Genomic DNA, 27,786 nt, shown 5'->3' with positions numbered 1-27,786 from the left:
TTAAAAATTTAGTTAACATTTGAAAATAATTAGTATAAATACAGATAGTTATTATAACTGTTAAATACCTGAAAATTCTTCATAATGTTTGTAGATAAATAACCCCCTTATTTTGGCCATGCTGGTCCCCAGGATGGGCATTATGAATGCATGTCTGAGTTGACTGAAATAAAAGCATGCATGATAACCAGTCATAGAAAACAGCAGAATAAATGGTACCCAACATTCTCTGAGGCTGGTGACTTCCTCTTCTGTGTTTCAGAACTTCCCAGTAATGAGATAACTGGACATTACATGCAGCTTTGCACACCCCTGGCAGAAGCTCTCCCGGGAAGTTTCCTTTTGCCAACCCTCAGGAGTTCATTTACTTCGGTTTCAAATTGAGACCAGTCCATACCTCACAGATGAGAAAATCAGGTTCCAGAGCAATGAGGAGACTCTCAAAGCCACATACCCAGGAGGAAGAGAAAGGGGCTGGAGGCTTCTGACCAGGGATCTTTTGTGGAGTGTGAGCAGGAAGTTATAGAAAGAGGATCAGGAAGATTTGGGAGCAGTGGCTTCAATGCCATCTTTATCACCGTCACATGGAGGCAGAGGGGCTGCACAGGATTGATGCCTGGTAATAAGCTTGCAAATAAACCCAGGGTTGGTCTACAGCAGTCCTGGCGTCAGGCATTCTCCTGGACCCTCCTGTTCTGCTGCCTTCCTGGCTGCACTCAAGTAGCCACTTGCCCAAGCCTGCGAGCTAGTTTGCAGAGAGAATGGGAGCACGGTGCCCTGGTGGTCAGGCAGGAAGGGGGAAGGAGGGGGTGGCCAGCCAGGGAATGATCAGAGGTTTGATCCAGCTGCCATGGGCATCCCTTTAAACTGGGAGGGATAGGAAACAGGGACTCTGGCAGCTCTTGGAGCGAGCACTGCCAATGGGCAGCAGCAGGCACTGGGGACTTGGGAAGCCACTGCCCAGTCCAAGGCAGGCTGGCATAGGCAGGGCAGAGGAAGATCCCAGGTGAGCTTGGTGGCTGCACTGACTGGCACCATGGAGGGTTTGGACATGGGGTGTGCAGAACATGTGGAACCAAGGGTGATGTTGGCATCGATGACATTACTGTGACAAGAGTAGGATCCTGTGTTCTTGTTATCCTCTCTGCTCCTCCTCACCCTCCGCCAGTCCTCCCATTCCCCCCAGGCTCTGCTCACTGTCCTCGGTAATGGGACTCCTATTCATTGTCTTTCTCCATCATCCCCACTGGCCTGCACCAGGTGAAATGGCATTACCCCTCCCCAGGGGACGTGGACCCCTGTATAGTTACTGCTGTCTGGATCCTCCTTTCCCACAGGGTACTCTCTGGCTGACCTCCTTTTGTTCATATGGACTCCCTTCAGATGACTGAGTAGCCATTCTCCCTGGAATTAAAGGACAGAAGTTCCAAATGGATACTGGATTAATATGAATGCTAACCCCAATAGATGACTCTGACGATTACTGTCTTTCATAATCAAAGCTAAATAAATCAGTACATAGCTATGGGGCAGTCATTTGCTGTCTGGATCTAATTCCCAACATCCAGATTGGTCCCTGGCCTTGTGACTGTGTGGATTTATAGGGCCAACTAATTGATTCCATCAAGGCTGAGATTTTCTTTTAAGCAGGCTCAAATCTAATTGGCCCTCAATTTCTAGGCAAAAGAGGTACATTAAGGGTTGCTTCATGAGTGAAAACACTCCCCCACTCTTTATGTCCTTGGGGAGTTATTTTGCAGTTAAGCGATGAAGCCCAGTAATTGAAGTCAGCCAAGGTTCATGTAATTGTGCCCAGCAGCCCTGCTCGAGGGGCCTCCTTGTGCACCTTGGTCAGTGCTGGTTTCTAGACCTTAGCAGTCATGGTTGTAGCAGACAAATATGTAGAATCTAGAAAAAATGATACAAATAACCGTATGTACAAAATAAAAATAGACCCACAGACATAGAAAATAAATTTATTATTACCAAAGAGGATGGGGGGCAGGGATAAATTAGGAATTTAGGATTAGCATATACACACTGCTATAACCAACAAGGACCCACTGTGTAGCATAGGGGACTATACTCAGTATCTTGTGATAATCTATATGGGAAACGAATCTGAAAAAGAACATATATATAACTGAATCACTTTGTTGTACACGTGAAACTAGCACAACATTGTGAATGAATTAAATACATCAATAAATGTGGATATATATACAAAAGTAAAAAAAATGTTTCAGCACACACAAAAAAATTCTAAGTGGCTTTCCAATATAATGTCTAAAGTTGCAAATTTGTAGGGCTTTTTTTTCTTTTTTAAAATTTTTCTTGTAAATCAATCCACATGGAAACAAAACACTTCTCAGAGCACTGTTATTTGAAGGTGGACCACTTGAAGCACTCGGTAGGGACCACTTCACCTCCAAGCCCTGCCCCCGTGGCTGTTCCCCTACCCCTGGGCAGAGGTCCTCCCAGTGACTGAGCCCTTAAACATCCAGCCCCCAAAGTGCCGGTGGAATCTCCTGCCCTAAATGATGCTGTTTGGGCGGTTCCTCTAACCTTCTGGTCACATCCAAGCGGGGCATGGAGTTTTGTCCCATTCAAAGCTCCCTCTACAACAGTTTGGATGCCCTCTTCCTGTTTGTGGGGGTGGGAGGTAGGGGGTGTGCTTCCTTTTTATTCTTCTGCCCCAGCATCTGTGGGCTAAGGTCTGAGACATATGCATCCCATCCCTCTGGGTCCCTCCAGCAGCACTGGCAGATGAAGGGATAAGGGAAGCAGCCTTGTTCTGCTGGGGGCGGGTTTGACCCATCAGCCCTGAGATCAGATTGATTCCTCTGGGACTTCTGTGCTGGTCTCTGCATAGATGGTACAATGGTTTCCCATGGGGTTAGCCCCATCCTTTCCTCTCCCTTCTTCAGAGGGTCACCCCTGCTCCCTCTCGCTCTGACAGCAGTCCATGCCCCCAGCTGCCTGCCTTTGCTCTGCGGTTTTCCAGGAGCCCTGGGGATGCTCATGCTACAACCAGGTGCAGGACCCAGCTCTCATGGGCATCCAGGTCCCTGTGTGACTCTGGGGGCACTGCACTGGGTAGAAGAATTTGCCTGGCCCTGGAATCTTTTTAGAACTAAATATGATAAAAGAACAAGCCAAACTTCCACCACCATCACATAGGTATGATAGACTCATTTTATAACCCTTGACTGTATCTTTTGGTTTGTCCATGGTCAGCAGCTTCACACTATCTTGGCTTTCTATCCCAATTTCAGCACCAGCTCCAGGAGCCAGTGACAAACCACTGACCTCCAATGTTTCACTTTTTTTCAAAGCATTTATTTCAAAGTTGTGGATGAAACACTCCAAACTGATCATGGCCAAGAAAACTTCTCTTGCCTGGAAGATTGGTTTAGGATTTTGTCATCTGGGTTTTCTTTTTCCTATCATCTCTTTTTATGTTACTTGGCATTTATTCAAGGGTCCTCATCGATCTGTATCTCCAACACTTTTCATTAGTATTTATGGAATTTTCCAATCTAGCAGGTGTACCAAAGTTATCTTATGATCTTACTTTGGAATTTTTTTATCCCAGGGTCACGAGGATGGTTCAATATATGCAGATCAATCAATGTAATACATCACATCAACAAAAGACAAGAAAAAAACCACTTTGACCTTATCATCTCAATAGATGTACATTTGATAAAATTCAACATCCATTCATGATAAATTGCAGATTCTATTTTACTTCTAGTGATCAATCTGCTCAAATAATCTATTTCTTCTTGATTCAGTTCTGGTGTACTGTATGTTTCTAGAAAGTTGTCCATTTCATCTAGGTTGTCCAATTTGTTGGCATGTAATTGTTCGTAGTATTCTTTTATGGGTTTTTTTTTTTTTGTATTTCTGCAATATGAGTTGAGATTTCTCCTCTTTCATTTCTTATTTTGTTTATTTGGGTTCTCTCTCTTAACTTCTTGGTTAGCCTGGTCAGAGGTTTGTCAATTTTGTTTACCCTTTCGAAGAACCAGTTCTTGGTTTTATTGATTTCTTTTCATATCTTTTTAATCTCTATTTTATTTATTACCTCTCTGATCTTCATTATTTCCTCCCTTCTGTTGACTTTAGGTTTTGTTTGTTCTTCTTTTTTCTAGTTATTTTATGTTAGGATGTTTATTTGAGATTTTTCTTATTTTTTGAGGGAGACCTATATCGCTATGAACTTCCCTCTTAGGTCTGCATTTTCTGTAGCCCATAGATTTTCATTGTCATTTGTCTGAAAGTATTTTTAAATTTCCTCTCTGATTTCATCATTAACTCATTAGGATTTTTTGTTAAAAAAAAAAAAAACATGGTCTCCATGTAATCTTTTTTTTCTTGCTTTCCCTTCCTGTGGTTGATTTCTAGTTTCTTGCCATTGTGGTCAGAAAAGATGTTTGAAATAATTTCTGTCCTCTTAAATTTGTTAAGGCTTGTTGTTGTTGAGATGTTTTCCTTCCCCTCACTTTCAATCTATGTGTGTCCTTCAGCCAAAAAAGAATATGTGCTCTTATATGGAGCACATCGTAGGCTCTCGTTTTATTATCCAGTCTGCCACCCTATGTCTTCTGATTGGAGCATTTTATTCCATTGACACTTAATATAATTATTGATAAATATGTATTTATTACTATTTTAAACATTGTTTTCCCATTGATTCTGTATTTCTTTTTTGCTCCTTTCTTTTTGTTTTTCCCTTTGTGGTTTGATGATTTCCTTTTGTGTTACGCTCAAGTTCTATTCTTTTTTTTGGGGGGGGGGTTATTTTTATCTTGCTTGGAGTTTATGGTGATTCTCTTGAATCTGTGGTTTGTTTTCCTTTACCAATTTGCAGAAATTTTTTTAAAAAGAAAAGAAAAAAGAAATTCTTTTTTTTTCTTCTTTTTGCCTTTTCTAGGGCCGCTCCCGCGGCATGTGGAGGTTCCCAGACTAGGGGTCTAATCGGAGCTGTAGCCGCCGGCCTATACCACATGTGCAACAACACAGGATCCGAGCCACATCTGCAACCTACACCACAGCTCACAGCAATGCCGGATCCTTAACCCACTGAGCAAGGCCAGGGATTGAACCCGCAACCTTGTGGTTTCTAGTCAGATTCGTTGACCACTGCACCATGACGGGAACTCCCTCTTCTTTTTGCTTTTTGTGAATCTCTTGTATGTTTTTGATCTGTGATTAGCGTGTTTTTCAAACATATTAGCCCCTTTCTATATCTACTTTCTTTAAACTGGTAGTCATATAGGCTCAAACCTAAAAAATCTAAATTTTCTTACTCCCCTCCCTGACATTTTATGATTTCAATGTCTTTTACATCTTCATATTTATCCTTTTTTGTTAATTGTGTTTATATCTCTTTCACAATTAAAAAATATTTTTGAGATATATATATATATATATATATATATATATATATATATATATACTGGCTTATGTAAATAATTTCCTTGCCAATTGCGATTTTCTCTTTTCTAGAGATTCTTGCTTCCTTTCTATTTAGAGAAGAGTTTTCAATATTTCTTTTACGATAGTATTTTTTTCAGTTTTTGCTTATCTGAGAAATTCTTTATTTCTCCTTCTTTTGTAAACAATAATCTTTCTGGGTAGAGTATCCTAGGTTGTAAGTGTTTTCCTCTCAGGACTTTGAATATATCTTCCCACTCACTTGTGGCTTGCAGTGTTTCTGTAGAGAAATCGACCAATAGCCTTATGGGGGTTCCCTTGTAACTAACTCTTTTGTTTTTCTCTTGCTGCATCTAGAATCTTCTCTTTAACCTTTGCCATTTTTATTATAATATGTCTTGGCATAGGTCTGTTTGGGTTCATCTTTTGTGGGGCCCTCTGTGTTTCCTGTACCTGGGTATCAGTTTCCTTCTTTAGATGGGGAATTTTTAGCTATAATTTCTTCAAAACTTTTTCAATCGCCTTTTTTCTTTCTTCTCCTTCTGGATGTATTTTATCATAGCTCTCATTTCTTGTTTGTTTGTTTTTTTATTTGTCTTTCTGTCTGCTGTTCTGATTGGGTGATTTCCCTTACTCTGTCTTCCAGATCACCTGTTCATTCTTCTGCATTATTTGGTTTGCTGTTTATTGCCTTTAGCTCAGCAAACAAGTTTTCTAATTGTAATTGGCTCCTCTTTCTAGTTTCTAGTTCCTTTTTACAGTAATGTGCATTTCTATAGATAACCTTTCTTCATTCATTCAGTATTTTTGTTGCATTTGTTTTGAACTCGGGATCTGGTAGACTGGAGATGTCTGTTTCACTGTTTGCTCTTTCAGGTGATTTTTCTTGTTCTTTTTATTGGGAGTTCCTCTACATGTTCATTTTACTAGTATTTCTTTGACTATCAATTGTGGTCTTTTTAAAAAATTTTATTACTCAATGAATTTTATTACATTTATAGTTGTACAATGATCATCACAACAAAATTATAGCATTTCCATCCCAAACCCCCAACACATCCCCCCACCCCCCCAACCTGTCTCACTTGGAAAGCATAAGTTTTTTGAAGTCTGTGAGTCAGTATATGTTCTGCAAAGAAGCTCATTGTGTCCTTTTTTTAGATTCCACATGTAAGTGATAGCATATGATGTTGGTGTCTTGCTGTCTCTCTGACTTCATTTAACATGATAATTTCTAGGTCCATCCATGTTGCTGCAAATTCCATTATGTCTTTCCTTTTAATAGCTGAGTAATAGTCCATTGTGTATCTGTACCACATCTTATTTATCCACTCCTCTGTTGATGGACATTTAGTATCAGTTTTGGTCTTAAAAGGCTATTTTTATGTTCAAACATCCCTATGTAGCCTGCATGGGTTTAATATTTTGGGGGTGAGGAATTTTTTTGTATGGAAACCTGCAATCTCTTTTCTCAGTGTGTGTTGCCATTATCCCCTTGATGGGGGTGTGATTGGTGTTGTAATAACCACAGCCTGCACTGGATGTTGAGCGGGGTCTCCTCTTTGGTTTTTGGTTGTCCCAGCCCTATCAGGGGCAGGGTCTGCTCCCCGTTTGTTGGAGTAGAAGCCCCCAGATTTGTTTCTGAGCTGTGGTGTGAGGTAGGTGGGACTGGAGCATTTTTGCTGAAAGGGGAGCCATTGAGTGTTCCCCACCAGACCTGCCCACAGGGGAATATGCTCTGTGGTATCACCTGTGCAGACTCACGAAGTACATTGTTGGCACTGCCTTCAGCCCCACCTCAGCTGTGAGAATGCAGGTGATTGGCCCAGGTGTCCCTCCGGCACTGTGCTCACAAACACCAGTGTAGATCCACTTAAGCAGATCTGCTGAGGTCAGACACTAGGAGCTGCCATAGTCACACAGCTGGGAGCTATGGAATTAGTGGAGACCCCAGCCCTGCCTCCACATGTGTGCACCTGCAGAACTTGCAACTGCTAACACCAGACTGCCCAGGCATGGGAGCACCAGTAATCTGCTCAGATACCTACAGGTGCTGAACTTAGAAAGGCACTGGAGGCATAAATCCACCAAAGCTGTAGATCCAGAGGAACATGCCTCAGATTTCAGCCCCACTTCCAAAGTCATTTGGTCCCTAGGATCAGCTAATATTTCAGCCCCTCTTTCTCATGTGGGCAACCCTCTAGTGCTTGCATGCTCCCAGAACTTGTAGAGATAGAGCTGCACCTGCTGTGAGCATGCCAAAGATGATGCTTAATGATGGGGCCCCACCCCTTCCTTATAAGGCTCTTTAAAAATGGTGCTTCAATGGTGGATCCAGGTGTCATGCTGCTCACACCCCCAGTGGTGGCCCAGACTACATCCCATCCTCTTCAGGCTTCTCCAGGCACCCAACCCCAGTCTTCTCCCTTGGTCTGTCAACTGAAGCCTGAGTTTCAGCACCCAGCCCTTGTGTGCATCAGCAGGCACATGTCTTGGGCTGTGGGGTAGAGTGAAGTGACCAGGACCATCTATCTGGTCTTTTTCTGTTCTGTCTGCCACAGTTTAGCTGCTGAATTCTCCTCTGAGGCTCTGCAGCTCCCTTTCTGTCTCAGCTGATCTCCTTGCCAATGAAGAGGCTTCCCACATTGGAGGAGCTTTTTCTTTCATAGCTCCCTCTCAGGGGTGCAGGCTCCATCTGATCCCTTTTTTTTCTTTCACCCTACCTGGTTATGTAGTAATATTTCTTGCAGCTTTGGTTGTATGAGATCCGCTAGCACTCAGTAGGTATTTTATAAGAATTTTTTTATGTTTATTGTATTTTTTGATGTATTTGTGGGAGGAGGTGAACTTCACATCCTTCTATTCTGCCATCTTGATCTCTCCCCCCAGATTACTTCTTTTTAATGTCTCACTCTACTGACTGAGACCTGCTATGCAATGTTGAGTAGAAGGGATAATGGCCAGTATCCCCATATCCTTCCTGATATTTTCTTTAGAGTTTTTTAGGTTAAGGGAGCTCTCACCTATTTCTGGTTTATTAGGGGCTTTTAAACTAGTGTTGAAATATCAACTACTGTTTTAATATTTATCAAGATTGTCATATGGGGAGTGCCCACTATGGTGCAGCAGGTTAAGAATCCAGTGTTTCTTAACCTTTGATGTGGCCTGGGTTTGACCCTTGCCTGGTGCAGTAAGTTAAGGATCTGGAATTGCCAGAGCTGTGCTATAGGTCACAGACACAGCTCAGATTCCATTCCTGGACCAAGAATTTTCATATGCTGTGGATGCAGCTGAAAAAGAAAAAAAAAAAAAAGATTACCATATGGGTTTTCTCATTTGATATGCTGAATTTCATTAGATTATTTTATGTTAAAACATTCTTGTAACACAGAAATAAACCAAACTTGGCCATTATGTTCTTTTAGTATGCTGTTGTATTTAGGTTTACGAGTATTTTGCCTAGGATTTTTGCATTTAGGTTCACAAGGAAGAATTTTCTTCTCTTGTTTTTTTTTTTCACATCTAGATTTGTCTTGGTTGTTTTTCAAAGATAGCCAGTTATCCCAACACATACTATATTATGTGCCACTTTTTTCATGATTATAAGGATCTGTATCTGGACTCTCTTCTGTTCCTTTATCAATGTCATAATTCTATTATTGTAAATGTATAATACATTTTGATGTGTGCAAGACCCTTATTCTTTTCCAAAAATTTCTTGACAAAACTTATTTTTTTAATTCACATAAATATAGGGTAATTCTTTATTTGATGTTATTTTAAAGCTAGAGGCTAATTAGGATCACAGTGACTTTTTAGGAACCTAGAATTTATAAGAAATGTGTATTTTGAAGTATATAGAGACTGTTATAATTATATTTTACAGAAGACTTTTAGTAACCAGAAAGAAAATACATATAAAATTAAACAAAAGAAAAATTAAAAGGAATCAAGACCTGTCAATACAGGAAAAAGAAAAAAGAAACAATGAAGCACAAAGGAAGATAGGAAGAGCTAAGAAGAGAGACAAAAGAGCTGCAAGACAAACAGAAAACACTTAACATAACAATAGTAAATCCTTACCATAGCAATAATTACTTTAATATAAAAAGACTAAAATCTTTAATAAAAATAGAGTGACTGAATAGATAAAAAAAAATGCAAAAACCAAGATCCAGTTGTGTACTGCCTACAAGAAAGTCAGAGAAGATTCAAGGACACAACACAAGCTGAATCTGAAGGGATGGAAAAAGATAGTCCATGCAAATGATAACCTAAAAAAAGCAGGAGTGACTGTATTTATATCAGACAAAGTAGACTTTAAGTCAGAAACTGTCTCTAGACACAAAGAAGGTCATTACATAATGATTAAAGGGTCAATTCAACACAAAGATAAAGCAGTTATAAATATATATGCACTCAGCATCAGTGTTCCTAAGCATATAAAACAAATATTGACATATTTGAAAGTATAAGTTAGTAATACAGTAGTAGTAAGAGACTTTAATAACCTACTTGCAATCATGGATAGACTATCCAGACAGGAAATCAAACAGAAGTGGTGGACTAGAACAAAATGTACACAATAGGCATGTACATACAGGACTTTTAACCCAACAGCAGAAAAATACACATTCTTCTCAAGGGCACACAGAACATTCTCCGGGGTAGATCACACATTAGGTCGCAAAACAAGTGTCAGCAAATTTAAGATCATTGAAATCATGCTAAGTATCTTCTCTGAGCACAATGAAATGAAAAGAAATCAGTGACAGCCATAAATGGAAAATTTTCACAAATGGGTAGAAACTGCATAACACACTCTTGAACAACCACTGGGTCAAAATGGAAATCAAAAAAGAATTTTAAAAAGATTAAAATATACATATGTGCATACATCACCCCTACCCCCTTCACACCAAAGAAAACATCTTTTTTTGCCTGAATACTTGTCCTTGAATATTGGAAAAGCGAAACATAGTTTTCTTGATATTAAATCTTGATAGCTATACAAAAATAGTTTATGAATCCTAGTTACTTATACAGATTATAGTTAAACAATCTATATCAACTAAAAGCTAAAAGCTATTGCTTCAGAGGGCAGAGGACAGGTTTTATAAATAAAGTGCTGTTCTGCACCATTGTGGAGAGTGTAAGTTTCCTCACGGATCCTTGAGAAAGTTAACAGTGCCATTGAACACATAGCAAATATTGTGTGCAAGAGGCGCAAACCTGGCCTCTTGTAGTAGCATTTGTGTGTTTGGTGGTACCTGAGAGGCCAAAGCAAGGCCACAATTTCTTAAACTTACAGGGACTCCAAGTAGAATGTCTGTGTCTTCCAATTACAGCTTTCACAGATTCCCCTATGAATCACTTACCTTTTCCATGTGACAGCCTAATTTTAGCTCCTTTTGTAGGATCAGTATTCAAGCCAGCCACACAAAGAGCTGCTTTATACAGAGACAAATTAAATAGCCTGGGATCTGTTCCAGGATGGGCTCATCACTCAAGAAAATTTATGAAGAATGGCAGTTCCCATTGTGGTGCAGCAGAAACGAATCCAACTAGTATCCATGAGGATGCAGGTTTGATCCCTGGCCTCGATCCATAGGTTAGGGATCCGGCTTTGCTGTGGCTGTGTTGTAGGCTGGCAGCTACAACTCTGATTCAACCCCTAGCCTTTGGACTTCCATATGCTATGGGTGTGGCCCTAAAAAAAAAAAAGATTGCCCACCTACTTAAATGTTGGCAATTTAAAGATTTTCTTACGCAGTGACTACCTAATAATTACCAACATTGTAAAGTACATCTTTTAGTCTCTAAGAGTAATTTGATCAGCCATGTAGAACAATAAACACAAGTGTCTATTAAAGGCCAGTTTTGATAATGGAAAAAGCCCACAAGACCGTTGACCACCCTCATCCTGGACCTTGACAGCAGTGCTGAGAATCCTGCCATCTACGTTGCCAAGGTGACACTGACATCTTCCTGCATCTTTTCCCGCAGGACCTCCTCTTCAGCGTGTGTGCCCTCAATGTCCTCTCCACCATCGTGTGTGCGCTGGCCACAGCCATGTGCTGCATGCAAATGGTCTCCGCCGATGTCCTACAGATGGTGAGTGGCCCCCTTCCCCCTCATCACACTCAAAATGGCAGCCTCAATCCCCTCCTCCTTCAGCCAGTTTGAGACCAAGGTAGAATGAACACTGCTGGCTTTTAATCAGAAGCCCTGAGGACAATAAGCCCCGACAGTGGGTGGGGTTTTGTTATCCTTCATGTGACCCTCAGGAAGACAGTGAACCCACACATTCAGTGCCACTGATATATTTATTTTAGTTATTATTGGAGCTCCGTTTTTTGTTTTGTTTGTTTGTTTCTTTGTTTTTTGTCTTTTGTTTTTTCAGGGCTGCACCCATAGCATATGTAGGTTCCCAGGTGAGGGGTTGCATCAGAGCTGTAGCTGCCTGCATATACCATAGCCATAGTAACACCAGATCTAAGCCATGTCTGCGACCTACATCACAGCTCATGGCAATGCCGGATCCTTAACCTGCCAAGCAAGGCAAGGGATTGAACCCTCATCCTCATGGATACTAGTCGGGTTCGTTAACCACTGAGGCATGACAGGAACTCCTGGAGCTCCAGCTATCATCATGTCCCTCTAGATGACCCCTGGTTTGTGCCCCTGAATAATTTTAGTGACAGTCCTATAGCCTGAGACATCCTTTGGACCTGGTTCCTCCAGAGCAAGGAACTCTCCCCAGGCCTCAGAATTCACTTTTAATAAAGGAAGATTGTTTAGAAGATGAGCTCTTCTCAAATTGAAAATTGCTTGTCTGTGCTTTGCAGATTTGCTAATTAACCCTGAGCTCATAGTCCAGTGGCAGTTCACTAGCCAGCCATTATTTGAGCATCTGGCCAGGGCCTTAGAGAAGAAGAAGTGTTGGTCCCAAGGGGGAGTGATGCATCCAAGAGCAGAGGTCACACACTTATTAATACAAGCTCCATAAATAATGACAGCTCTGCATTATTTCAGTGTGACTGGAACACAGCCCACTCCTCAGTACGTTACCATTAAAGTCAGCAAATAAAGGGAAGCTGATGGGAAGATATTGTTCTTCCTGCTAAGGGTAGGAATCCTTCACTCCACTTCCCCATGGCCCGTTCAAGAGCTGCCCTGCCTGCTCCCCATGTTTCATGCATCTCAGGAAAGAAAAGGCAAATCATTCTTGTAGGAGCCTGTTTGATTTGTTTTTTTTTCTCATCCACCCTGGGGCAGTACATCAGTTCATCAAGTTGCAGGGCCAGAGAGCGTCATTACCAAGACGTTAAAAATTCATTGGTTCTGATTGTATGCAACACGCAGCCTCTTTCTCCCTGTGTATATCCACACAGCTGTCACAGCCAGGGCTGACCTTTCCCAGAGGTGGCATTTTTCTGAAAGATACCAATTAAGCAGCAATGAACTTGTGGCCTTGCTCATAGAGGCCCCGTGTCAGCCATTCTCTCCAGCATATTGTGTAAAAGAAGGTTAAGTACCATGGCATTCCACTCACCTCAGCAGATTTTACTGTTGATCTGTAAATATCACACCAATTTGACCAAACTAACAGGACCAAGGACTCGAAATGCTGAATGTTTGCATTCCTGGAGTTTTAAGAATGATAATGGAAATTACCAACTAAAGACGAAAGTCTGTCATCACTGTAATAGGGTATACAAAGAAAACATCATGTACAGGATCACTGTCATCCCTCCGTGTGGCATGTGAGTGGCCTGGCATCCTGGGTCTGAGGTTAGGCAGTCTGGGTCAGAGTCCCACTGCTTCTGCCTATGGAGCAGGTGACTCTGGAAACTTCTCCAAACCTCCCTGAACCTCACTTAGGAAAGGAACCTAATTGGGTAGCTGATCAGCACTCAATAAACATGACACATTTTGATTCTTAAACATGTGGAGGGAGTACGTCCTGGTCTGTTATCGGGCCATCGCAGCTTGTGACTGTGAATGAAGCCATGACCATGAATGTCCTTTATCCACTGTAAGTAAAGTCTTAATGCAATTATGACAGCTGCCATCAGAAGCCCTGGTTGTTTCATGGCTAAGTACTTGGAGGTTAGTTTGCTGGCTTGGAAAAATCCATGAGTTACCTGCTGGTGGGTCCTTCTCCTTTGTGACCATGGGCTTTGGAACAGACAAGGCTCTGCTCTCCTTAGAAAGCCTGTGACACCGCTGACCTGTAAAGCCATGGGGGAGGTGAGAGGGCACTGGCGGTCCCAGTCCTTGGGCACATCACCGCCCATTTGTCCCAGTTTCCTCTGCTCTAAATAAGACTATTTATGTCCTGCTGTCCTCACAGGGCCACTAAAAGAATGAATTAGAGTATTGCAAAGGGGCTTTGAAAAAGCATGGTGGCCACATAGGTTAAGAAGTTGCACCAGTGGGTTAAGGATCCGGCATTGCCGTGAGCTGTGGTGTAGGTTGCAGACGCGGCTTGGATCCCGCGTTGCTATGGCTCTGGCATAAGCCGGGGGCTACAGCTCCGATTCGACCCCTAGCCTGGGAACCTCCACATGCCGCGGGAGCAGCCCAAGAAATAGCAAAAAGACAAAAAAAAGAAGTTGGGCCAGGCTGGCCACACATGCTGTGTCCTTGGAGAGGACAGCCCGAGGGGATGAAGCTAGAACTGAGTTATTCTTGATGATGCCTTTCTAATTTTTTTAAGAAACTTAAGAATCTCTTTTTAATTTTTTTGTGTCCTTTTTCCAACTTTATTGAGATATAATTGACTTTAATTTTCATTTTGTTACTCTTTAATTAAAGAAGTCATGTGATCACTGAAACAAGTGAAATACAGAGAAATATAAAGAAACAGTTGATAGTCTCCCCTTCCCGACTCCACTCTCCTGAGAAAACTTGGCAGTGAATCCTCCATTTTGTTCTTGATTTCTTAGGACTGATATACATAAATAATTCGTCTTCCTTCCCTCCTCTATTTCCCCATGTCTCCCTCCTTCCTTCATTTATTCCTTCTCTTTTTGCCAAAACAGGATCACACCATTTTTGTTATTCTACAACTTGATCTTAGAACCTGAAACTACCATGGCCATCTAGCTAAGTCAATAAATTGGTCCATGAGAAGGAAGTAAAGTCAATTACATTTCTCTATTTGAATTGTTTCTTGTTTTTAGTTGGGTTTTTTTTCTGCCTCTGCAAATCAGTGCTACAGTAAGCTCCTCGTACATCTGGTTGTAGCTCTCTTGAACCAATTGGCCAGACAGCAGTGGTTCTCCATCCTGCCTGTAGGATGTGCTGCCTGCTGCCCACAGCACATGCGCGCGCACGCACACACACACACATGCCCATCCCCTCTCCCTCCCCTTCCACTGGCCCCTCAACCTCTGAAATTCACTGGCACCCCACGTTGTTTCTGCTCCCAGCAGTTGGGTCATGAGCTTTCCAAGGGATGGCTGGCTGTATCCATCCCCAAACCAGTTTATTCCAGTGGTAAGTGGATTGGAAGTGCATATTCTAGTACAATACAAACCAATGAAAGTGCAAAACAATAGTTATTTCTATTACAACCAAATTGAGTGCTCTGGAAAGATTCAGGGAAAGAGGGGCACCAAATATATTGTTGCCAGTTTAGATGTGGATGAGACTAAAGGGTTGGGATAAAAACTGAAAAAAAAAAAAATTGGAGTTCCCATTGTGGCTCAGCAGAGAGGAATCTGACTAGCATCCATGAGGACACAGGTTTGATCCCTGGCCTCTCTCAGTGGGTTAAGGATCCAGCATTGCCATGAGCCATAGTGTAGGTCTCAGACGTAGCTCAGATCTGGCGTTGTTGTGGCTGAGGTGTAGGCTGGCAGCTACAGCTCTGATTTGACCCCTAGTCTGGGAACCTCCATATGCTGCCAGTGCAGCCCTAAAAAGACCAAAAAAAAAAAATGAAAAAAATCTAGGGGGCTTCTGTACATATACTGTTTCCCAAGTACCTTTAAGTTCTGGTTCCACTGTGAAAATGCAAAACCGGAAAGTTAGATGTCTTACAGGTTTAGTTTATGCGGGAAAGACCACGGAGCACTCCAGACAGCAGACTGTGACTCACAGCAAAGGCCTAAGCCCATGTGGAAGGAACCCACACTTTTATTCTTATTTCAGTGGGTCAGCATTTTGAGCTAATTAATAGTTTTGGAGATTTCCTCTACTGAATGTACGTCTCCATGAAATGCAGATTGTTATGCCTGTTGTCAGAATTTATCAAGCTGAGTTTCTCTCGTGTGTGTGGAACTGTGGCAAAAGATAATCTGATGATAAAATTCAGTTTATTGATATAGTTTAGTGGAGAAAGCATTTACTTCCAAAGTGTCTATAATCTCATCTTTTTAAATTTTATTTCTTAAATGTAATCTCATTTTTTCATTTTTCTTTTTTTCTTTTTTCTTTTTTTTTTATTTGGCTGTGCCCTCGGCATGGAGAAGTTCCTGGGCCGGGGATTGAACCCACACCACAACAAAAACCTGAGCCACTGCAGTGAGAACCCTGGATCCTTAACCCACCAAGCCACCAGGGAACTCCCCATTTTTCCATTAAATTATTTTCCTCCCACTTTGGTGCCAGCCATTCTAGCCTGAAGGACATCATCTGCTATTACATGCATCTCCATGAGGCTTGTGCTTGTCAACTTTATCTCTTATTTCTGTCATTTATGTTCTCCACTCTTGTCTTATTCTTTTAAAGTAGAGCTCCTTCAGGAGCTATACTTGGGGCACCCTGCTTTTCACAGACATAGCACTGTGGGCTTGGCCATGGAGCTAGGAAGGGGTGCTGACTCAGGCAGCAAGGATATAATACCCCCCCAGAGCCCCCACATCCCTCAAGTTCACCTGTATCTTCCTCTCTTCAGTTCTCCCCACTGAGGCTGGCCCTCCTTGGACCCACAGTGACCTTGCTTGCAGTCTGAGTTCAGCAGAAAGATCTCTGGATCATAGGTGCTGCTTACCTATCACAGGAGGACCAATGGGTGTCTGCTTGACCTAAAAAGCTAGTTGCAGCAGACAATCAAATAAACAGTGCCTACATACCATAAACATTTTATTTTGATTTTAAATATGCAAATGACAATTTGTTCCCCAGTCTTTTGCTTTGGGTCCATGATCTTCTCTTTGATTATGGGTCTATTTGGTATATTGGGTTATATTTCTTGCATCAACTTCATGGAACTCAAACCATCTCTGATTTCTAGATTTACTTCCTATACGTTGGAGTGAGACAGGAGAAGCCATCTGCATGCAGAACTTCCCAGTGTTTTGAGATTCTTCCCCGCTCTCTTACAACTGCTTTGCCGGGACCTAGCTTGGCAGCAGTTTCTGCTTAGCTATTCTCTTTTATGGAGTCTTTCCAATTTGGTTTCTACAGAATAAGCAAGTTTTCCTGTCTGTGTTCTTATTTCATCATGGGTGACAGTAGTAACTAAAACTGGTCTGAACCTGTTTGGGGTGGCAGCCCTGCTCCCCAGGGGAGCTGCAGGCCCAGAGTGCAGCTGGAAGTCAGGGGCGGGCATCCCTCCAGGGTCTGGAGTGCAGCGGAAGAGCTCCAGCTCATCCACAAGAGGCCCAAGAAGAAAACTTTTATTGTAGCAATAATCGTGCTCTTTCTACCAAGGACAGCAGGTGCCTGAGGTGGGATTCCTTCTCCCCGAGCAGAACCCTGAGAATGGGATTCTCTGCAGCAGAGTCCATTTTAGACCCTGCATTTGCATTTTTGCAAACTCCTCTTTTTGGATGATGGAGGCTGGGCGATGATGATGCCCATGCCAGGTGTGTGAACACCTTAGCCAGGTACCAACCTCACTCTGCTCCTCTGACACAGGTGTGCTTTTGTCACCACACAGACCGACTGGGGACTTTACAGCTGGTCTAGGGCAGGCAGAGCCACCTGGAAAAGAAGTGATGCTTCGGGGCCCATTTTTTCCCCCAGCACACCCAGATGCTGGTGTTACTCTCTGCCTGGCCATCCCTGACCAGACATGGGGCTGTGGAGGGCATAGGTAGGCAGCGGGCTCCTCTGCCTACCATGAAGTATGCCCAAGAGGTTGCTGGGTGAGGGAGGTGGCATCCAGGGAGAGAGAACAGACCATGTCTGGTTTTTGAGGTTGGTTCAAAGGGCAAATGGAAGAGTTTGGAGCACCAGTGGGTTAGTGGGAAAGGAATCTGGAAACAAAGTGGGGTTCGAGGAGCAGAGGTCCCCTAAAGGAGTTTTAAAAGGGAGCAACCTCGGGGGTTCTCTGGTTGCGCAGCAGATTAAGGATTCGGCATTGTCACTGATGTGGCTCGGGTCACTACTGTGGCTTGGGTTCAATCCCTGGCGTGGGAACTTCCACATGCCATAGGCAAGACAAAAAAGAGGGGGAGGAGTGACCTCGGATTGGGTTAAAAGTAGCTTTTAAAGCGGGCCTTAAGGTTACATGGGGACAACCACAGAAGCCGCTGCCACCCTTAGAGCTGGGAGCACAGAAGGAGAAGAGGGGCAGGAGCAGTGCCAGAAGCCTCCTCCCTGGCTGCCTGCTTGCCAATATCCCTCTCATGCCCCCTCAGGCCCCCACCATTGGAAGAACTGACAGGACACCAGCTGCAAAGGGAGTCTAAGGAAGGTGGTATGCAGACCTCCAGCTCTCCTGTCTCAGGACAGAGACCCTGGGCTCCCAGACAGATACAGATGGGTGCCAGCGGGGACATTGGGGTGACTCCCAGGCCTCCCGCTGCGGAAGCTAAGGAGCCAGGGTAAATGCTAGTGTGAGAGGCCTCCACAAAGCTGAGCTGGCACACCACCAGAAAGGCCATCTGGCATTTAGGGCAGAAGTGCAGCCCGTCATTTAACCTTTAAAAGCCTCCTTTGTGTGGCCACATTGACACATTTAAACCTGCTAATAGGATCACCTGGACCTCCTCACCTCTCTTATTCCTGGTGGAATTGGACCTTCCACAGAAAAGCGTTCCGGCTTTTGCATATCATACTTGAGTGTTTTATTGATTTTTCTAATTTACGATAGAGGCTAATTTGTAATATTCCCTTATGAGACTCCAGGACATGTGGCCTTATCCTGGTTGCTCAGCTTCATGCAGTAGCATCATGGGGAGCGGCTTTCCACAATAAAGGATGGCAGACTCATGTCTGCCCTGCCCTTGGCCCCTGATGCACCTCTATTCAGATAGTTAAACACACAATGCATGCGTCACACCAGCTGGAGAGGCAAGGACTGTGTTTCGTGTGTGAAGAAAGCAGGGGCCATGTGTGGTTTGATGTGTTCCATGTTTAGACAGCACCCTCCCCCGCCCCCGTGCCCCCTTCTTTCTCCATTAGTCCAAAGCATGCTGATTTCATAGCATCTTACTGTATTCAGAATCCCAACCTCACCTGTACTTGTGCAAAATTGTTCCACCAGCCCAGCCTCTCTCAACTCCAGACCACCCTGCCCACTGTTGCCAGAAGGTACTCCCTACCATGGCTTTAGTAGCACTGCTGCCCAGCTCCATCACCCTTGCTGGCACCCCAGTGCCCCAGAATTAGGAATTAAGCTCCAGAGCCTTAGCTAAATTTGCTTTCCATAAGTACATCTTTCTCTAGCTCACCTGTTCTTCTTGCTCCTCCTCTTCTTCCTCTTCTCATTCTCCTTCTCCTCCTTCTCCTTCTTTTTTAAATTTAATGTCCATACCCATGGCGTATGGAAACTCCCAGGTCAGAGATTGAATCTAAGCTGTAGCTGTGGCAACGCCAGCTCCTCCAGCCTAGTACCCTGGGCTGGGGATGCAACCCATGCCTCCACAGTGACCTGAACCTGAGTGGATTCTTAACCCACGGTGCCTTCGTGGGAACTCCCTCACCTGTTCTTCTTGAGCCCAGAGCCCCTTCCTGAGAGCCCATTCATTGAAATCCTTCACATCCTTCAGGCCCATTCAAATGTCATCTTCTTCATTAACCTTTTGTAGGCCCCTGCAGATTCCTGAGGAGCTTGTATTGTTCCGTTTCCTTGTAGAAGCGTCTTTGCTTGGCCATGTGCAGTTGACGTTGGGTCCTTGTCCCAGCCACCTCTTACCACCCCCCATGCAGGGGGAGGCCAGGATCGGTTCACAGCTGGAGGCACTTGCAGGGAGGTGCCCATTGGAACCAGAGCTATGCCTTGGGCATCTCTAAGCCACCGGTCATCTCTGGGGAGCAGTGGCCCAAGAAAAGAGCAGCAGTTATTGATCTGTGCCTCCCATGGGCAGAAATGGAAAATGAGGTCAGGACAGCTTCATTTTATGTGATTTTACCTCCGGTTTCTCAAACAGTGTCTCAGTTCTAAAGTTGCCTCCCAAAATGTTCTGGAGCTCATGAAGAATACCTTTCCCTCAGAGTAGTATTTTCCAGAATGTGTGAAGTCCCTAGAACTGCCAAATATTGATGGATACTCTGTGTCCAAAGGGATCCATAATGAAATAGTTGGGAAGTGTTCCATGAATGGGTGAAACAAGTTAATGGGTTTTTTGGCGCAGGCCTTCTCAGGGCCTTGAACATGCTAATAACACACATGACATGGTGCCAAGCAGAGAATATCCATGTGGCTTTGCCCAACTTTATTCCTCAGCAGGGATTTGGGAGAGGGTGAGGGGAACATCCTGAGAGTCCAGTTTTCTCATGAACTCAACCCCAGAGGCAGGCACCCATCTGTCCGACACAAGCTTTGAGTATCAAAATCAGAAGAGAAAGGTTTCGTGGCGGAGATAGAACAGAAGACTTCCCAGAAGAGAGGCATCTGGGTAACAGTGTGGGGAATAGAGCTTGAGGAGGTGTTGGAGGTGATGCCATTGTTTTAAAATGTGTGTTTAGCTGTAAGCTTGACAGTTTAAAGTACACGAGTTACAAACAGATCATTAAAGCTTATGCGTAATTAGCTGAATTAGACACGAGCCACACCAGATGTCCCCATCACTGGGAACCTCTCTGTTTTCCAGTTCCTTCCACAAAGGGTGCCTGCCACCAGCCCGGCCTGCCTGACTCCTCACGGCACTGTTCTCCACCAGACCCTGGATTTCGATGAGTTTGTGCCCCCGCTGCCCCCTCCCCCCTACTACCCTCCGGAATACACCTGCACGCCCACCGCCGATGCCCACAGGTGGGTCTTTTGTGGACTCCTCCCCCAGTGGCGCTGGGGCTGGAGGATGGGAGGCAGTCTTGCCGGGTAGGAGTTTCAGGCCCTGCTTCCTGTCCATGAAGGTGAGCCCCGAGGGGCAGGGGAATGAAAGCTTGTTTGAGCAGAGAGCAGAGTCTGGGGGGAAAGGAGGGGCGGCTCAGACACCCCCACCCCTACCCCGTCCTGTGCTTCCAATGGCCTCACTACAGAGCCTCAAAGAAAAAAAACCCAGCCAGGTGGGAGCAGGCCTATTCTGCTCTCACAAAACAGAAAACTGCTGTCAAGTTATGGTCATTTAATAGAACATGTCTAATGTAAGTTAAGATTGATTCAGTTGTATGATGATTTTAATTGTAATGGGAAAGGACCTTAGAGTTTATTGAAAATGTCAATACCTTTCCAGAAAAAGACAAGAGGTAAAACTGCCTGGTAAATGATGAGGCTTTTATGTCACAAACACAAGTATCTCATGTGTGGAATCATTCTGATTGCTTTGAGAAAGATGTGAGCAGTCCAGGCTCCTTCCCCAGGGGCTGACACTTACTTCCATGGTTCTGCCTTTCCAGGGGTCTGCACCTGGACTTTGCTTCCTCTCCATTCGGCACTTTGTATGGCGTCACCATCAACAGCCCTGGCCTGCTCTACCCGGCTGAGCTCCCACCGCCCTACGAGGCTGTGGTGGGCCCAACCCCTGCCAGCCAGGTGAGGCCTGGCCAGGCAGGCCAGTTCCCTATTCTGTCCTGCTGCTGCATGGGTATTTCTCTCAGTCTTTCATCAAACCTGCGGGATGCTGGTCGCCTTAGCCAAGGTGTGGGGTGGGGGCTGGGGGGAGGCAGTGGGGGAGGAAGCAGCAGGTGCCAAGAGTAGTCCTGCAGATGGCAGCCTGGACCTGGGGACTGCAACCCCCATGTCTGTGCTGACTTTCCTTGGCTCCCTTCAGATGTGTCTGGGCTTGGGTATTGGGGACACAGTGCAAAAAACTGGCAGAGACCCTTGGGGTGGAGCTCAGGCCATGGTCTGAGTATGCAGGGGTCTATGGCCTGTTTCAGCCACATGTCACTGTCATAGTCAACTGGACACCTGAGAAAGCTCGCCCGGGCCCCTGGTTCTGTCAGAGGCCTGGCAACTGCAGGCAGAAGGGTACCTGACCACGGCAGACATGAACTCAAATGTGTGGAGGAAACTTGGCCTCAGTTTCCTCATCTGTAAAATGGGGATCATGGAGTTCCTGCTGTAGCAGGATCTCTGAAGTGCCAGGACACAGGTTCGATCCCTGGCGCAGTGCAATGGGTTAAAGGACCTGGCATTGCCATGGTTGTGGCATACATGGGCACTGCCACTTGGAACTGATCCCTGGCCAGGAAACTCCATATGCCTCAGGGCTGCAAAATAAATAAATAAATAAATAAAATGGAGATCATAATAGTATCAGGCACACTGGATGAAAGAAGATGTTTGGACAGGACTGGGCACATGGCAGATTCTGATTCAGCAAAATCCCTTTCTTGGTTATTGTCATCGTCATCATCATCCTGGATGTCATCGCTGAATATTGAAGGACACCAGCCAGGGCAGAGAGACAGGAACACCTGGAAATGCCATTGGTGCCGAAGTGCAGACAGAGTGGTAGGGCCACGTGGGTGGGAAGCCATAGGGACTGGGGCACGTATGGTGAGCACAGCCATCAAAGGGCACACACAGTGGCACTGAGGATGGGCTGGCTGCACCCAGCAGAGAAGGGTAGACTGTGACCTGGGGAGCCAAAGGGCCCTGCTCTGAGTTATCAGCAGCCAAGGACCAACCCTGACATGGCCCCAGACCTCCCACTGCCACCTTGCCAGACCGCCCAGCCCGGCCCCTAATGAGCAGGCGAGGCAGCAGGCCCATCCCTTCCCAGACTTCGTAGGAGGTAGCCCTGAGGATCCCCTGTGGCAGAGAATGGGTTTACCTGCAGGGACTCAGCCTCCAGCAGTTGCAATCATGTCCTGCAAGTTGGGGGTTGTGTGATGAGAAGGGAAGGGGAGATGCAGCCACTCAGATGCCACAAGGCTTGACACGGTGCGTGGGCATCTCTGCGACGGGTCCTAGGGGTCCAGGGGCAGGACTGCTCAGAGATCCCTGGCTGCTCACCCAGCTCACCCTCACAGGGTCAGAGGCTCCTGAGCACCTTGGGGCCTCCTTTCTGGGCCTGCTGCCACATGAAAAGTCCTGAGACTCATCAAGCCCAGACAGCAGAGGCATTCAACCGGGACTCCTGGCCATTTTTCTGCCCACGGCAGAAACAGATGGAGGGAAACTGCCCATGAGGGGGAGATCCATCAGTGCGTGTGCAACAGTGTGACCCTGGAATCTCATCTCTAAACTTTGCAAATTAAAAGAATCTAGAATTTTTTCCTTTAAAGCAGAGCGGAGGGGTTTATTTTTTTTTCTTCATGTTAAAAACAATTCAAATGAGGAGTTCCCATCGTGGCACAGTGGAAACAAATCCAACTAGGAACCATGAGGTTGCAGGTTCAACCCCTGGCCTCACTCAGTGGGTTAAAGATCCGGTGTTGCCATGAGCTGTGGTGCAGGTCACAGACTCGGCTCAGATCTGGCGTTGCTATGGCTGTGGCATAGGCTGGCAGCTACAGCTCTGATGAGACCCCTATCCTGGGAACCTCCATATGCCACAGGTGTGGTCCTAAAAAGACAAAAGACAAAAAAAAAGTTCATATCAATACTGGCAAGGGAAAGCACTTCCTAAGATAACAGTTGGAGCACCCTGAGAGGAGTCTGGGGCACTGGATAGGAGGCTGGTCCATGTGTGGGAGTCCAGGAACCCCAGTGAGCTGAGGGCCCAGGCTGAGTAGGCAGCAGGTCCACTGGGGCAGGGGAGGGAGGGTCCAGGTGAGTATCCACAGCTGATAGAATCTGAAGTTGAGGCCTGAGAGAGGTCAGGGTTTGCTGCAGCCGCCACTGAAGCCCAGGAAACTGGGAGGTGTGAGGGCCCGAGGAGAGGGTATGACTGGGGGTCCCAGGGAGCCTGGACTTAGCAACCAGTGGTCATGAAGGAAGGCATAGGCCAAGTGCTGTCTGGGGGCTGTGAAGGCACCTGGCTCAGCATTGAGGGGCTTCTGGTGACTTGGCAGAAACAGCCGCCACGGAGCCGTAGGGCAGGACAAGATGGCATTGAGGAGCCAGGGGAGGGGGGTGAGGAGGTGAAACAAGGGTGTGGGCCATGGTTTTCAGACTCCACTGGACATCCTGACTCCCTGGAGGGCTTGTCCATCAAATGCAGATGGCGAGATCCACCCGAGGGGGTTGCAAGTTCAGGGTCGGGGGGCCGATAAGAATCGTCATTGCTCCCAGAGTCCCAGCTGCTGCTGCTGCTCCAAGGACACACTTTAGGAACTGGAGTAAATTGCTCTTGGGAGATGCTTGAAGAAGAGGCCAGATAGGAAGTAGTTGGGGGTCGGGGGTGGGGAACCAGGGTGTGAGGGGTTACCAAGAGGATGTGCCAGGGCCCAGAAGGTGGGGCGGGCTACCCAGGGCCAGGGGAGGGATGTCCCAGAAAGCAGGAAGGGAGGCTAACCCAGGTGCAGACAGGCAACTGGGCCACCTTGGGGGCAGGAGGGAGCCCTGTCGCCTCCCCCTCCACGTGGTGACCCTGCTTGCTGCCATCAAGAGCTCTGCGCTGGGAGTAGTATTTGCCTGCCTTTCCGTCCCCCTGTGTGAGTGGTGACTCCGTTCAAGCAAAGAGAAGCTGCAGTGATTCAGAGTCTGTGTGCACCACCCTGTGGAGAGTGGCAGGGCTGGAGACAGGGAGGAGCCCCGTGATGCTCCCAGCCCCCCTACCCCAGGCTTTCAAGGACCGGGAGTGCTGGAAAGCGACCTCTGGCTTAGGTGTGACATTTGATCCCCCCCACACACACCCACACTTGCACCCAGAAGGATACCAAGGGTTTATCACCATTTTACTCTTTTTCCCAGAATAATAGACTATCTTGGAGGATGATAATACTGGTTCTAAGACCAATGTGACACCATTTTCCACAAGTATCAGGAATTCTCTAAATGGAGATTTCTTAGGTTTTTGCGGAGAAACCTTTAAGGGCAAAGACCTGTCTTAACATTAGCTGGAGGTGGCTCTGAAACTGCCAGCTTACAAGTGCCCACATGAACATTATCCCTGGGAGACCATGGCCTCTGTCCTTTCCTAGGCCACCTGCATCTGTGAGGAGGGCACCACTTCAGACCCACCACCCCCTCCAGAAGGCAGCCAGCAGTGCCGGGCTGATTCTCACTAAACCTGAGACCTGGCAGCACTTTTGTTTTCTTTTTTCATTTTTTGTCTTTTTAGGGCCGCACTCACAGCATATGGAGGTTCCCAGGCTAGGGGTCGAATTGGAGCTGTAGCCACCGGCCTACACCACAGCCACAGCAACACGGGATCTGAGCCGTGTCTGCAACCTACACCACAGTTCATGGCAACGCCGGATCCTCAACCACTGAGCAAAGCCAGTGATGGAACCCATGTCCTCATGGATACTAGTCAGATTCATTAACCACTGAGCCATGACAGGAACTCCGGGCAGCACTTTTCAATTCTACAGATGCCCACCAGGGGTCTGGGAGTCCCGGAGACCCATCTGCCTACAGAGGGAAGGCTGCACCTGCCAGTTTCCCCTCCTCTGGGCAGCTCTCCCCGTGACTGGACGCCAGAAGCAGCCCTGTTACAATACTACCACTTCTCCTGGCCAGAAGGTGAATTATCCCCTTGTTAGGGCAAATGGCACAGGAATTTCCTATTTGCACTCATTGGAATAAAGACGGGAAGACAGCCTGTCGGAAAGCAAGCATGTGCTCTGCAGGTCTGTGGGGCAGAGGCTGCTTATCGGGACGGATTTTTAATTTGGGAAGGAAAGCTGCATTTGATCCAGCTTGTTCATTTTGAGTCACGTGGTTCAGCTGTGTTCAGGTAGTGTTTGGACTTGGTTTGTAATGTGTTGTCTTTCCTGTGGCTTGAGATTATGGCTTTGGGGTAGGATGAAAGGAGGGAGTTGCTACAAGAGGAAGGTGGCTGAGAATTTGCCAGGTTTATGTCCCTATATGGATGGCAAGTATGTGCTCCAGGGGCTGTGGAAGGGTGTGCACCTGTCCACGGGCTATAGGACTGGGAGATGAGCAGGATCCCCTTCCTCGTGTTCACAGGGCAGAGATGAATAAGCTTCTCTGGAGCCTCAGAGGAAGGACAGCAGAGAGAGACAGCTGGGTGGGAAGGGGGAGCACAGAACCTGGCTACAGAGCCTTGAGGGGCAGGAAGGGGGTTCCCAGAAAGCATTTGGATGCAGATTTCTGATTCTGGTTGTCACACTGTAGAGCCATCTTTGGACAGGTGGGCATTTGGGGTCAGAGTGACCCAGTAGTGCTTTGGGAATTTTGGTGGCAATGTGGCATGTGGGACCAGAAGTCATAAGAACATGACAGAGGTGTGTCCGACCCCAAGTCTCAGAAGTTATTATTTGTAGTTTCTAATGAAATGACCTTTACGTTTTAAAATCTGCATAAGAAGTGTCTTTGCAGATTGCCTTAGGACTCTAGCCTAAAGCCTCAATACATCTTTTCCGTGATTGCCGATAATAACCCCCCTAGAACAGCAGTTTGTAAATCTGGGACCAGCTGGCTGACTTCACCCAGAAGTGGAAAACTCATTACAGAAATAGGGCAGAATTTCCATACGTGGCGTCTTAGCCCCAGAGTTCCTAAAAGAAAGGGAGATGTGGGGAACTTGGCTTATTTGCTTAAAGGCCAAGTGGATTTTCATTATGACAAACAGTCAAAACAGTGCATCTGAGAATAAGTAAATGCAGGTATTGTTCCCATGTTATATTATACATGTAGCCTTTCCTTTCAACAGCCCTCGCACCCTCTCTCCTACAGGAGTTATATTATGAGCCTTTATTGCTGAACTCAGATTTCAACTTAAATTCTATGCTGCAAATATGTTTCTTCCATTGCTTTTGTATTTCATGGAAAATGCTGTGTGAAGTGAGCAGCTGTTCCCCCCTAGCTATACTGTGTGCGGCAAGGAGGCTTTGGACACCAGGGAAGGCCAAATTCAAATTAAACCGTCCACACCCTGCTTGCTGGAGGTGATGGATGTCCTGTTTCCAGGATCTGTATCCTCTCAACACCAAATTTGACTGGGAACTAGAGGCAGGCCAGTGACACTTCTGCAAAATATGACACAAATCCAGTTTCCTCCTGACCTTGTCCCACTGTGTATTTTATTTCTTTTGTTTTATTTATATTTCTTTATTACCAGCAGGTTCTTTTCAGGCCTCAAGGTGCCACTCACCCCCATTAAAAAAAAAAAAAAGAGTGAACTAGAAGGTTAGACAAAGGTAGAGTGTTAGGAAAGGAAATGAAACTTTGGGGCATTGGTCCCTTTTCTGTGATTTGGCAGAAGATTCTTTTTTTTTGTCTTTTTAGGGCTGCGCCTGTGGAATATGGAGATTCCCAGGCTAGGGGTCGAATCGCGGCTGTAGCCACTGGCCTACACCACAGCCACAACAATGCCAGATCCTTAACCCACTGATCAAGGCCAGAGATCAAACCTTCATCCTCATGGATGCCAGTCATATTCGTTTCCACTGAGCCACAACAGGAACTCCCTGGCAGAAGATTCTTGGCGGAGATTCCCACCTAGGTTGTTGGTGTGTAGTGACTACCGTGGAAGGGAGGCAGGTGGTGTGACATCTCTACCCCACCCCCGCCCCACCCTGACAGAGGGGAGCACTGAGTGCTGGATGGTATTAGATACATGTGGAGTCAAGGGGGCCATTGGGGCTGCTCTCTCTGACCCCCTGAGCGGGTGCAGCTCAACCCCTCTGGTTGGGGGAGCCAGCAGTCCAGCGTCTGCCGCAGTGCCAGCCTGCTTGAAGCCGGGGAGAAAACCTGAATGAAGCGACAGGCATAGACAAGGGAGACGGAAATGTAATTACCTGAGCTGGAATCGGGCCAGGCTGCAGGACCCGCTGCATCTTCCTTGACCTTCCCCAGCTCATTATTGGTAGGCGATTCTGAAATAGCACGAGGATTCAGAACTCATCTTTTGAGAAGGCACAGGGGCTCATGCACACAGGGTCTGCCCAGTCCAGGCTCAGGGCCTGGGAGATGGAATGGGGCAC

At 45.9% G+C, this 27,786-nt stretch overlaps 1 protein-coding gene across 1 annotated transcript in view; it reads left to right on the top strand.

The window, feature by feature from the left end:
* ENTREP2 (endosomal transmembrane epsin interactor 2) overlaps nt 1–27,786 on the top strand; it is a 92,806-nt gene that overhangs the window by 46,663 nt on the left and 18,357 nt on the right. Inside the window, exons 3-5 of the mRNA XM_047769205.1 lie at nt 11,449–11,556; nt 20,436–20,596; nt 21,181–21,316. Of these exons, the coding sequence (XP_047625161.1) occupies nt 11,449–11,556; nt 20,436–20,596; nt 21,181–21,316 (405 nt within the window). The remainder of the gene's footprint in view (nt 1–11,448; nt 11,557–20,435; nt 20,597–21,180; nt 21,317–27,786) is intronic.

Source organism: Phacochoerus africanus, chromosome 2, assembly GCF_016906955.1.
Source record: "Phacochoerus africanus isolate WHEZ1 chromosome 2, ROS_Pafr_v1, whole genome shotgun sequence".
Lineage (NCBI taxonomy): Eukaryota > Metazoa > Chordata > Mammalia > Artiodactyla > Suidae > Phacochoerus > Phacochoerus africanus.
Note: the sequence above shows the minus strand (reverse complement) of the source record. Positions and strands in the feature narration are given on the sequence as shown.